Source organism: Acartia tonsa, chromosome 15, assembly GCF_053477335.1.
Source record: "Acartia tonsa isolate MP-2025a chromosome 15, ASM5347733v1, whole genome shotgun sequence".
Taxonomy (NCBI): Eukaryota; Metazoa; Arthropoda; class Copepoda; order Calanoida; family Acartiidae; genus Acartia; species Acartia tonsa.
This window is the reverse complement of record NC_137274.1, coordinates 27295792-27308291: the sequence shown is the minus strand read 5'-3', so window position 1 is coordinate 27308291 and position 12500 is coordinate 27295792. Positions and strand designations below refer to the sequence as shown.

The following is a 12500-nucleotide window of genomic DNA, read 5'->3' as shown; positions in this document are numbered from 1 at the left end:
GTTAAAATGATTCCTAATGCTGCTATGTCAGATGCATGGCAAGAATAGTTTGAGTTGGAGGAATGCCTTGGCCCAAAACAACCACAACTCATTAAAGCGCACATTTAGGACTTCCTGACAAAGGTTCAAGTAAAAGGTTGGTTGTCTAAAGGATTTTTGAAAATTTAACCATGTAGATGAAGAAAAGTCCCCAAAGATTTTAAGCGATGAATAGGAAATCATATAATATAATAAAACTTTGGGGACTTGTTAAATTAACAGCTCATTATCTCCTCCCTCCCTGAAAATGTCCCATCTTTCAGCTTTCTCACAGTCAATTAGTGGTTGAAACATTTGGACACTCAATTTAATGAACAAACCAATTAAGATTCAATGAAGGTTCCAAAAGTTTCAGCGATGAATAGGAAATTGTTATTATAAAACTTTGGGGACTTGTGTAATAAACAGCTTATTGTCATTTCTTTCCATGAAAATGTCCCATTTTTTTGCTCACAGTCCCACTGTGCACTGAATGCCTGACTGTCGACTTTGTACCCAGGGAGGGAGGGGACATTGGGCTGTTTATTTAATTAGTCTCCAAAGTTTTATCATAATGTTTTTTTATTTGTTGGTTTAATACCTTTTGATTGGTTGGTTCATTAAGTTCAATGTCTAAACGTTTCAACCACTAATTATAATCTACATAATGGGTATAGTTTTGAGTATAATCATTTGGGATGTGCATAAATTTATCAGCCATAGTCTTATCCCTTTAGATCCCTGCTATGTGTACCACTAGGTACACACACGCACGCACACAGTAACACTAGTTCTCTCAAGTCCGTGAAGCACGCAACACATAGAAATACGCGCACCCAACGCGCGTTTCTATCACTCTGAAGACAGCTTTCAAATTGGTTCTTGGCCAGAAAATCAGCTGATTATATCAATATATCTATATACAGGGTGAATAGTTAAAATTGACCTAGCAGTGTTTTTTTTAAATAATACTTTTTTTATAGTATTAAACAATAAAATAAAGTTAAAATTATTATTATTTATCTTAAATTTACTAATTTTTAAAATATATATGAAAATGGCATTATATATTTAAATAAAATAAGTATTGTAGACAGCTTTCCACGGATATCTAAATATAAAATTAAAATTAAAAGCACTTTTGTTTGCCCCTAGGGGCCTATGGTCTGATCTAACAAAACTGGTATCAATTTTATTATTTTAATTTTAATATTCATGGAAAATTGTTTATAATATGATGCTATACATGATTTTTCAGTATGGCTGAGAACAGATTATAAACCAGCGGATATTAATCGGCTTCTAAGCCATATAAATACTTTTTTATAAAACAAATCAAAACTTTTTCACCACCCTGTATATGATATATAGTAAACTAGCGCCACTTGAGTGAACATTGGACAGCGGTGAAATGATGAACTATACAATGGTCAGAAACTAAAGTGAATGTTGTATATCTAAAATAAAGTGAACCCCCCAAAAAATGGGCATTTTTAAAACCGGACTTTGGGTACTGGCCATTTTGGCGATCCTAGGTTTGTTATATAAAGTAGTAAGGTTTATGAATTATCTATCTATCTCTCTAACTATCTATCTATCTATCTTTTATTACAGTTATTTTTATAATTTTAACTATCTATCAAATCTAAATGAAACCAATCCATCGGGATCTAAAGGGATAAGACAATGGCCGATACATTGATCAAAACCCCAATTATGATACACAATTTTACCCCTTCCTTACATTGCAATTAATGGTTGAAACGTTTGGACATTTAACTTAGTTAACTAACCAATCAAAAATTCAATAAAAGTCCCCAAAGTTGTTGAGCCAACGAATAAGAAAATGTTATTATAAAACTTTGGGTACTAGTGTAATAAACAGCCCAATGTCCCCTCCCTCAAACTACTGGTTTATCCTTCTTTGTTTCTATCTATATGTTTATATATATATATATATAATAGTGGCTACGTCCCCTAGAGGCCTCTAGTGGCACTTTAAATGTTTTTTTTTATTTCAAATATGTCTATGTTGCGTTCAAGTCTCTACGTAAAATTGTAAATAGTAATAATTTCGATTTTTTGTGATTTCTTTTAGGAGGGTGGTTGTACCCTCCCCCAAAAAAGTTATAAACTTTCCCGGGACCTAAGAGAAGCTACCCTGTTAAGATAAACCCGACCAATTCAGCGGTTAGCGAGATCCTTCGGTACAGACAAACAGACAGACATCCTGTTACTTTATTTTAAGGATTCATTTTGATTTGTTAAGTATATTTTCAAATCATGAAGAAAAAAAATTTATTTTGGAAAAAAACGTTTTAAAATATTTTTTGCTGTTTGCCCCTGCTTTTTAGAAAGATGTATGAAGGGAGAGAGAGAGAGAGAGAGAGAGAGAGAGAGAGAGAGAGAGAGAGAGAGAGAGAGAGAGAGAGAGAGAAAGAGAGAGAGAGAGAGAGAGAGAGAGAGAGAGAGAGAGAGAGAGAGAGAGAGAGAGAGAGAGAGAGAGAGAGAAAGAGAGAGAGAGAGAGAGAGAGAGAGAGAGAGAGAGAGAGAGAGAGAGAGAGAGAGAGAGAGAGAGAGAGAGAGAGAGAGAGAGAGAGAGAGAGAGAGAAAGAAAAAGAAGAGAGAGAGAGAGAAGAAAAAAAAAGAAAAAAAAAGAGAGAGAGAGAGAGAGAGAGATAGAGAGAGAAAAAAAAGAGAGACAAAGAGAGAGAGATAAAGACAGAGAGTGTGTGAGATAGTTAGAGAGAGAGAGAGAGAAAGAAATAGAGAGAGAGAGAGAGAGAGAGAGAGAGAGAGAGAGAGAGAGAGGGGGGGGGGGGCAATGGATTGTTTACTACACTAGTCCCCCAAAGTTTTACAAGAACGTGTTCTTAGAGACTTGATTGGTTGATTCATTAATTTGAGTGTCTAAACGTTTCAACCACTAATTTTAATCTACACAAGGGGTAATTTTGTGTATCATCATTGGTGATGTACATCAATTTATCGGCCATTGTCTTATCCCTTTAGATCTCATTGGACGTTGAACTGTAAATTACCAGTTTTATAAACATGTTGGCTTTTGTTAAATCTTGATGAAAACTTGCATTGTCTAATATTTTCAACCAATAAAGGATAATTTTGATTATCATCATTGAGGATTCACTTGAATTTATCGTCCCTTGTCTTATCCCTTAAGAAATGAACAAAGAAAATATTATGGTTTCAAAATTAAAATTAAAAGAGAGAGAGGCTATTTATTACTCTTGGTCCCTAAAATTTATAACTTTGAGGACTCTAGTGAATTTTGATTGGTTGATTCATTGAGTTGAGTTTTCAAACGTTTCAACCACTAATTTTAATCTATAAAATGGGTAATTTTGTGTATTATCATTTGTGATGTACATCAATTTATCGGTCATTGTCTTGTCCCTTTAGAACCCTGGAAATAATTAGTGAATAATTCAGTTCTTGCCCACATGCGATTTTGAATTTTAGGCTAATGCCGAGCCCTGTATTAAACCAGAGCTGAGCTGGATCTTTAAATAATTTAGTGGTAAGCCAGATCGAGGTGAGCCCCCTCGGTTCACCCCGATCTGGCTCACCACTTAAATGATTTAAAGATCCAGCTCAGTATTTAAAAAAAAAGATATTTAATCCAAAAATAAAAAAAAATCTTCGAATTTATTTCTAAAAATCTTCGATTTAAAAAAAAAGTCTTTGAGTTCTATTTGTTAAGAATAATGATACCTCCGATTGCGGATCTATCAGAAGGTGATATTAGTAAACAATTTTATTAATTAAAAGTCAAGAAGGGAGGGGATAATTGGGCTGTATATTACACTAGTCCTCAAAGTTTTATTATAACTATTTCTTATTAGTTGTCTTCTGAACTTTTGGTACCTTATATAATTTCAATTAATCGGTTAAAAACTTTTTAACTTTTTTTTCTCCTGCTAAAGGTGTAATTTTGTAATTTAGTATTTAGGTTTTTTTGTTTGAAAAATATCTTAAAATAATTAAAACAAGGATGACAACATCCATAAAAGCAAAGCTCTACAATCAGACGGTAGGACAATAGAACAATAACCCTTATAGAGTGTCAGAACTTAATAAGCAGAATATTTATTTAAAAGTATAAACAAAAAAAGTACATGAAAATTTGTTGCAAAATTGTTAAAATAAAGAATATTAATTATGGACATACTTACATTTTAGGACTTGATTTTAATAAAGAGATACTTTGCTGGTACTTTGTTGTCCTAGGAATCCTTATTCCAAAAATCAAAACCAATCCAATAATTTTAGCACATAAAAATTATCTGTTAAAAAAGTTAAAAATAAAAATGTTTAAATGGACGTACGGACATTCTGGTAACGATTATAGAGTTGATACGCTTTCTAAAGCGTACCATGAGCTTATGGACGGTCTGACGTATAGACGAACGTACGGACCTATCCTAATTATAAAAAGCTTCGCTTTTTAAAAAGCTAAAATATCATCAATTATTACGTACATTATAGTAATGATTATATAGTTGCTACTCATTCTTAAACAATTTTCTTTTGTCTCAGTTAGCAAATTAAAACAGGGATCTAAAGGGATAAGACAATGGCCGATAAATTGATGTACATCTACAATGATGAAACACAAAATTACTTCTACTGTAGATTATAATCAGTGGTTGGATATTCAACTTAATGAACCAAACAATCAAATTCAAGTCCCCAAAGTTGTTAAGCCAACGAATAAGAAAATGTTATTATAAAACTTTGGGGACTATTCTGATATTCACATTTTAGGACGAAAAGACAAAAATTTTATTCAAATAATTTAATAATTTTTAAAAACTTTTATTTTTCTAAAACTTAAATTTAAAGTTGAGGAATCACATTAATTCCCCCCTTTTTCCACCTTAAATGCCCCTAGAGGCTTGTGGGGGGAGGGGCAGGCGAAACCACTTGTGTTATTTAACCGAATGATGTTCAATAATTGTTCATTTTTCATACTTTAGATGAAAACTTATCTTGGAAAAACTGACCCTTTGTTTAAAGTACAACAAAACCGCAAAATTGAATTTTAAAAGTTTTTTTCTTACATGAAATTTAGGAATATTGGACTGTAAACTACACTGGTACTCGAAGTTTTTTAAATTCTAATTCGTTAGCCCATAACTTGAATTTTTCTTCTGAACTGAAAATGTCTAAACTGTTAATTTTTATCTGCAGTAGGGGTAACTTTATTAATCTTCAACGGGGATGTACATTGTGTTAACCTTTAAAATCCAAAAAAAAATTAAGTATTCAATTATTTCATGACAAACAAGTATGATAATTGATAACGAATAAGAAAACTAAACTTTGTGGACTAGCCTATTGTCCCCTTCCTCCCTAATTAATGTCAAAACAGGCAGAACTTTGCAAATAAACTATATCTATCTATACATTACATAATATTTAGTAGCGAAGCTACTCTATAATTTGTAATGTCCGTCTGTCCATATGGAACGTTTTCAATATAGACGACTTTAATTTTCAGGGATTACTTAAGTTTACAATTAATGGTTGAAACGATTGGACACTAATTAAACCAATAAATCAAATTTCAAAAAAATTCTCCAACAAAAATAAAAAATCTTTGAATATATTTTTAAAAATCTTCTAATTTAAAAAAGATATCTTTTTGAGTTAATTAAGTTCTTTTGAAAATGTCTTAAAGAATAAGGATGACTCAGGTTGTGAACATATAAGAATCTGATGTTGGTATAAAATTTTTAGTAGCGAAGCTCTCTATAATGTCCGTCTGTCCGTAAGAAACGTTTTTGGGGAAACGTGATTTTCTCGACTCTTATTCAAGATAGAGGACTGAAATTTTCAGGGATTGATTAAGTTCACAATCTACATATTTCCCCCAAGTTTAATTAAGATTTGCTTATTGGGTTGGGGTGCTAGATCGATTCCTAGATTTTCATGTTATTATAAACGATAGGTTTCGTGAATTATTTTATCAAGTTCAATGTTTTTTTATAACCCTGCTTTATAATTAATTTTCCCATATCCATAATCTTCGCTACTTATGGATGTTGTCATCCTTGTTTTTCTAAAATTTAAAATTTATATTATTTCAAAAAGTGCAGTTAATCTTTAATGTTTGTAAATGTTCGTTTGTCCTTTTGATTTGTTGAACTTTGCTTTTAATGATGTTGTCATTCTTGTTTTTTAAATACTGGCTTTATCTCAGTGATCTAAAGGGATAGGATAATGGCCGATTAAATTGATGTTCATCCCCAATGATTATACGCAAAATTACCCCTTCTGCAGATTAAGATTAAACGTTTATAAAACTCAACTCAGTGAATCAACCAATCAAATATCACTAAAATCCACGAAGTTGCAACGTTCTTATAAAACTTTGGGGACCAGTGTAATAAATATCCCATTGTCCCTTCTCTCTCTCTCTCTCTCTCTCTCTCTCTCTCTCTCTCTCTCTCTCTCTCTCTCTCTCTCTCTCTCTCTCACACTCTCTCTCTCTATCTCTCTCTCTCTGGCTTTATTTAGATCAATTCAAATTAAAAGGAAAATGAGAGAAAAAAATTGTTTGAAATAAAAACAAAGAATAATAACTTTTTTTAGTTACGTTCACTGACTTTTTAAACAGAGAAAACATATCTATCTATCTATCTATCTATCTATTTATCTATCTATCTATCTATCTATCTATCTATCTATCTATTTATCTATCTATCTATCTATCTATCTATCTATCTATCTATTTATCTATATATCTATCTATCTATCTATCTATCTATCTATCTATCTATCTATCTATCTATCTATCTATCTATCTATCTATCTATCTATCTATCTATCTATCTATCTATCTATCTATCTATCTATCTATCTATCTATCTATCTATCTATCTATCTATCTATCTATCTATCTATCTATCTATCTATCTATCTATCTATCTATCTATCTATTATAGTTGAAGAGAGTACATGTCAGAGGCGAGGAGTCAGGAAATCAATCAAATTTATATAAAAAAACTTTATTTGAAAGTTACAAGAGGTCTGTTTGTCGGTACACCGACAAACCTCCTAATGCGACAAACGTCCTAATGCGACATCTCTTAAGTACAAAGCCCTTAAAAGTTTTCAAAAATTCTGAAAAAAATCTTCAAAATTTGAGAACAAAATCCACTAAAATAAAAAAAATTGAACAGTATGGCGATAAAACACAGGCGAATATTTTTTCCTGAAATTTATTTAACTCCATCCATAGGCCAAATTTTAATAGTTATTTCTCGCATCACATTATAAACAGCTTTCCGCGGATATAGAATGTACAATTATAAGATAAAAACCAGTTTTTAGCCCGTGCCATTTTTATTTTTGTAGAAAGCTGGATATAATACGATGCTAGACATAGTTTTTTTTCGAATGGATGAGAACCGGATTCGAATGAATACGAGAAAAATTTGTCCGACAGTTTTCCTTTTAGATCCCTGATAAATTATTTTTGTTATTGATTGATTGATTAGACGAAGGCGACCTGTTACAGAAGCGGCTACAGATGGGGAAGGGGAGGGGGACATCAGTGAAGGGGAAGAGGGGGAAGAGCTTCAAAATGGCCGCTCTGGTAGCAGAAGGTAAAATATTTGCGCGTTTTCTATTAAAATTAGATTTTTGACAAAGACCAAATTGTGTCAAAATGATCAATGTTACGTCATAAAAATGACGGAGATGAGAGGAGAAGTGGGAAAGAAACCCTTAAAAAGAGATGGATAAGCCTTTATTTTTATGCCGTCACCTGGATAATTTTTGACACAATTTGTTTTTGTCAGATTTTTTGTACATTCATTTTACTTCTATAGTGTATTTTAATTCTTTAATTCTGAAATTGGTAGCTGTGTTTACTGTTTAGTGCCCTAGGAAAATGGTAATAGATGTCACAACTTTTAACCTACTTATTCTATTGACGTCATAGTAGAGGGAAAAAAAGAAGGGGAGAAGAAACCCCCTAGAAAAGAGATGGGGTATAGGGTATTTCCAGACGCCAATAGAATAGGTAGGCCAAAAGCAGTGACATCTATCCCCATTTTGCTAGAGCACTATAGACAGCTACTTGAAGTAGGTTTTTTTTTGTGTCCCCTCCCACGCAAAATTCGATGGACTATTTCTTAATTTATCGGAAATGTGCCGCTAATGTGATAATTCTAGAAATACAAGCATACACATTTCTACTTTATAGATATCTTTTATTCAAGTTTAACACAACTTTGATGGGAACTTGTTTTAAATCTTAATCAATGTTTTTTTTTACATCACCTTTTAACCAAAATTGAGGGGGTTTGAGCTTTAGGCCAACTTATTCTTTTAAAAATCAGGTTAGGATAGGTTAGTATTGGTTAGAAGATTAATTACTGGTGGATTAGAACTTGTTCTCGGCAATACTGAAAAAGCATATATATAATCGTATTAAAGACAATTTTCCACGAATATAATCTAAAAATCATTAAATTAATACCACTTTTGTTAGACATGGCACACACTCACATACACACACACATGAACACACACACACACACACGAACACACACACACACACATACACACATTATACACTAAAGGAATAAGACATCGGCCAATAAATTGATGTACAACCCCAATGATGATACACAAGATTACCCCTTCTATAGCGTAAAATTACTGGTTGAAACGTTTGATCCCTTAACTTAATGAACCAACTTACAGGGACTCAATAACTCCTGAATTTATATGTTTATTTTGTTGTTTAGGTTGGGACCACCCCTAGCCAGAGAGAGAGCTTTGAAAGAGGTAGGAAATCAATATTTTAAACCGATTAATATCCGCCGGATTAGAACCTGTTCTTAGCCATACTACCCGCATAATATCCGCGGAAAGCTGTCTATAATACGAAGCAATAAATAATAATAAAACTGATGGATCTAAAGGGATAAGACAATGGACGATAAATTGATATACATCCCCAGTGATGGAAAACAAAATTAGATCAATATTATTGGTTGGTTAGTTTGGACAGTATTAGTTTAGAATCAATCAATGAATAAAATTTCATAGTCCCTTTCGTAACATAAGGCGATTTTTCGTATTTTTTACAGCAGCTTTTCTCCTATTTCTAGCCCCTGTGGGGGGCTCTAACCCTGCGGGGCTAATTACCTAACCCTTTGGGACAATCACCTAACCCAATATAACCTAACCTAAAATAACTTATAAAAAGCCATTATAAAAATACGACGAATCGCCCCTTATGGGGCGATGTTACGAAAGGGACTATTCCCCAAAAAATTTGGAGGCACCAAATAATATAAAACTTTGGGTACCAGTGTAATTACTAGTCTAATGACCCATATCTCCCTAGGATCTACAATGCAATGGTTAATAAGCTATATAAGATGGAAAAAATAAATTTGAAATACAATTTAAGTTAATTAATTTTGACCAACAGGATAGGTGGATTAGAAACTACCTGCGCTCTAATTGGGTGAATGATGTACGACACTTAAGCTTCTCCAATCAGAGCGCAGATTGTTCTCAACCCACCAATCACAGATGTCAAAATTAATTAACTTCTACAAAAACCGAATTTTATAAAAAAAATCCTTAAAATTTAATGCAGATTTCAAATCTATTATATATTGTTTCCAACTTATATAGCTTTTAATGGTTAATGTTGCTAGTATCCAGGGGGGAGGTTACTTTGTATAGTAAATTATACTGGTACCCAAAGTTTTAAATTAAAAATCGTATGTACCTTTTTAATGATTGGTTGGCTCAAACTAGCAGTGTTCAAACTTTTCGGGTATAGTCCCTTTTGTGGCAACGCATCTTAAGGGGCGTTTCGTTGTATTTTTGCAGTAGCTTTTGATAGATTATTTTAGGTTAAGTTAGGTTATGTGATTTCTCTGCAGGGTTAGAGCCCCCTGCAGGGTCTAGAAATAGGGGGAAAAGCTACTGTGACAATACGAAGAAACGCCCTTTTAAGAGGCGTTGCCATGAAGAAACTATATCCAACTTTTCAACCAATCATTGTTGATAACTTATAACATTTTCAACAACAAAAACCCGATCTTTGGCTATTTTTTTGTTTGCCGATTATAATTATTATTTTTGTATTATAACATATGTCCTAATATCAAAGTAAGATGATCTTTGTCTGTCTGTGTGTACCAAAGGATCTCGCTAACCGCTGAACCAATATGGTTCTCCTTTACTTTGGAGCTTCTCATAGGTGATAAGAAGGTTTATAACTATTTTGGGTTAGGGTAACAGCACCCTCCAAAGATAAATTGCCCCAACCCCCCCAAAAATTTGTTTTCATTTAAAAAAATAAAATTGATAATTCTAGGACAGCAAAGACGATAATTCTCGTGGACAGGGGAGACAAGCTAATAGAGGTCAGATAGATAGATAGATAGATAGATAGATAGATAGATAGATAGATAGATAGATAGATAGATAGATAGATAGATAGATAGATAGATAGAAAGATAGATAGACAGACAGACAGACAGACAGACAGACAGACATACATACAGACAGATAGACAGACAGACAAATAAACAGACAGACAAACAGACATAATACATATTTTCTTAAGAGTAGACAGACAGATAGACAGACTGACAGACAAATAGACAGACAGATAGACAGACAGACATACAGACAGATAGACAGATAGATAGACAGACAGAGAAAAAGATAGATAGACAGACAGGCTGACAGACAGACATACAGACAGACAGACAGACATACAGACAGACAGACAGACATACATACAGACATACAGTCAGAAAGAAAGACAGACAGACAGACAGACATACAGAGAGATAGAATATTATCAAAAAATTAAAAAAGATGGATAGATTAATAAATATCCTTATAATAAAGTAACAGGATGTGTGTTTATTTGTGTGTCTGTACCGAAGGATCTCGCTAACCGCTGCACCGATCGGGTTCTCCTTAAGAGGGTAGCTTCTCATAGGTCCCGGGAAGGTTTATAACTATTTTGGGGGAAGGTACCACCACCCTCCAAAGAGAAAAAATACCCCCCCAACCCAAAAAAAACCATGCCCCTCAACAAATATTTTTTTTACTTTTTCGTTAAAATCTAAATTAAGAAAATGGGTTATCGAAATTTGACTCCCTCCTCCTCAAGTGCCCTAGAGGCCTCTAGGGGCGTAGCCGCTAGTATTAAGATAAAGAGATGAAAGATCTTGTACTTTGTAAGGTAGAGGTTCCCACCGTGGTGCTGGTGGCTTTAGAGGACGGCCTAACAACCCAGGCGGTTTCCCCAAGAGACTAAATAGGAGGCAGTAATATATATTTTGTATCTAAAATGTGTAAAAACAGGGATGACAACATCCATAAAAGCGGAGCTCTGAAATGGTAGGACAAACGAACATTAAAACTTATAGAATTGAATAATCAGAATATAAATGTATAAAATCGAGAAAAAAAATGTAAGTAAATTTTTTGAAAAACTGCTTGATACAGGACATATGGTCATACTTAATTTTTTAGGACCTGATTATAGAGTTGCTTCGCTTATAATATTGTACTTTGTTGTCCCAGGAATCAGTATACTAAAAATCAGATCAATCGTATAATTTGATCACACAAAAATTTGTTTTTAAAAAATCAACATGTTTAAAATGGACGTATGGTTATTCTGGTAACGATTATACATAGAGTTCTACGCTTTCTAAATTGTACCTAACTACGACAGGGATCACCATTTAAAGTTTAAAATTGATAGGACAATTCTAACATGCCTAAATTAATGAAAAAAGCTATCCGTCTCGGACGTACGGACGAACCGACCGACCCTAATTATAGAAAAGCTTCTCTAATAAAAATGTGGCCCATTTAAAAAATAAAATTTCACGGCTCAAAAACTATTAGCCATGTGACGTCATAAAAATAAGGGAGATGAGAGGAGAAGTGGGAAAGAAACCCCTTAAATAGAGATGGATAATACCTCATTTTTATGACGTCACATGGCTGTTATGAGCATCTTTTATGTAATTTACTTTGACCGTCGTTATCATACAAATTAAAACATGGTTTTGTGTTTATTTTCTCCAATAAATCTATTCTTGATTTTAATAAATACACTTTAAATCTACTTGTGCATATTCCAATCCATCATTTTTTGTGCTTCACTACTTATCCATGTTGTCATCCTTGTTTTTAATTCTAGACCAATAATTAATAGATGTAGGTAATACAATGATCAATAAAGACTAATGCTTTTTAAATAGATTTAATTTTAAGAATATTATTTTATTACACAGTTATTGGGAAGTAAAAAAGAGCCTAATTTTTCAAATTTTAAAAAATTTGAAATATATTCCAAATGATGATAATCACAATTACCCCTTCAGTAATTTAGACCCTACTAGTTTTGAACCAAGCAATCAAAATTTAATAGAAATACTCAAACTATTTTGAGCCAA

The 12500-nt window shown here is 32.9% G+C and overlaps 1 protein-coding gene across 5 annotated transcripts in view; it reads left to right on the top strand.

Annotated features, from left to right (window-relative positions):
• Positions 1-806: 806 nt before the first annotated feature.
• The window catches only part of LOC145306819 (uncharacterized), a 32653-nt gene continuing 20959 nt past the window's right edge, over positions 807-12500 (top strand). For 2 of the 5 annotated variants that reach the window (XM_080149115.1, XM_080149119.1), the window contains exons 1-7: positions 807-945; positions 1390-1553; positions 6987-7020; positions 7542-7649; positions 8799-8838; positions 10391-10439; positions 11273-11357. In XM_080149115.1, the coding sequence (XP_080005241.1) occupies positions 1502-1553; positions 6987-7020; positions 7542-7649; positions 8799-8838; positions 10391-10439; positions 11273-11357 (368 nt within the window). In that variant the 5' untranslated portion in view covers positions 807-945; positions 1390-1501. The remainder of the gene's footprint in view (positions 946-1389; positions 1554-6986; positions 7021-7541; positions 7650-8798; positions 8839-10390; positions 10440-11272; positions 11358-12500) is intronic. The other 3 variants (XM_080149118.1, XM_080149116.1, XM_080149117.1) reach the window with 3 other exon arrangements.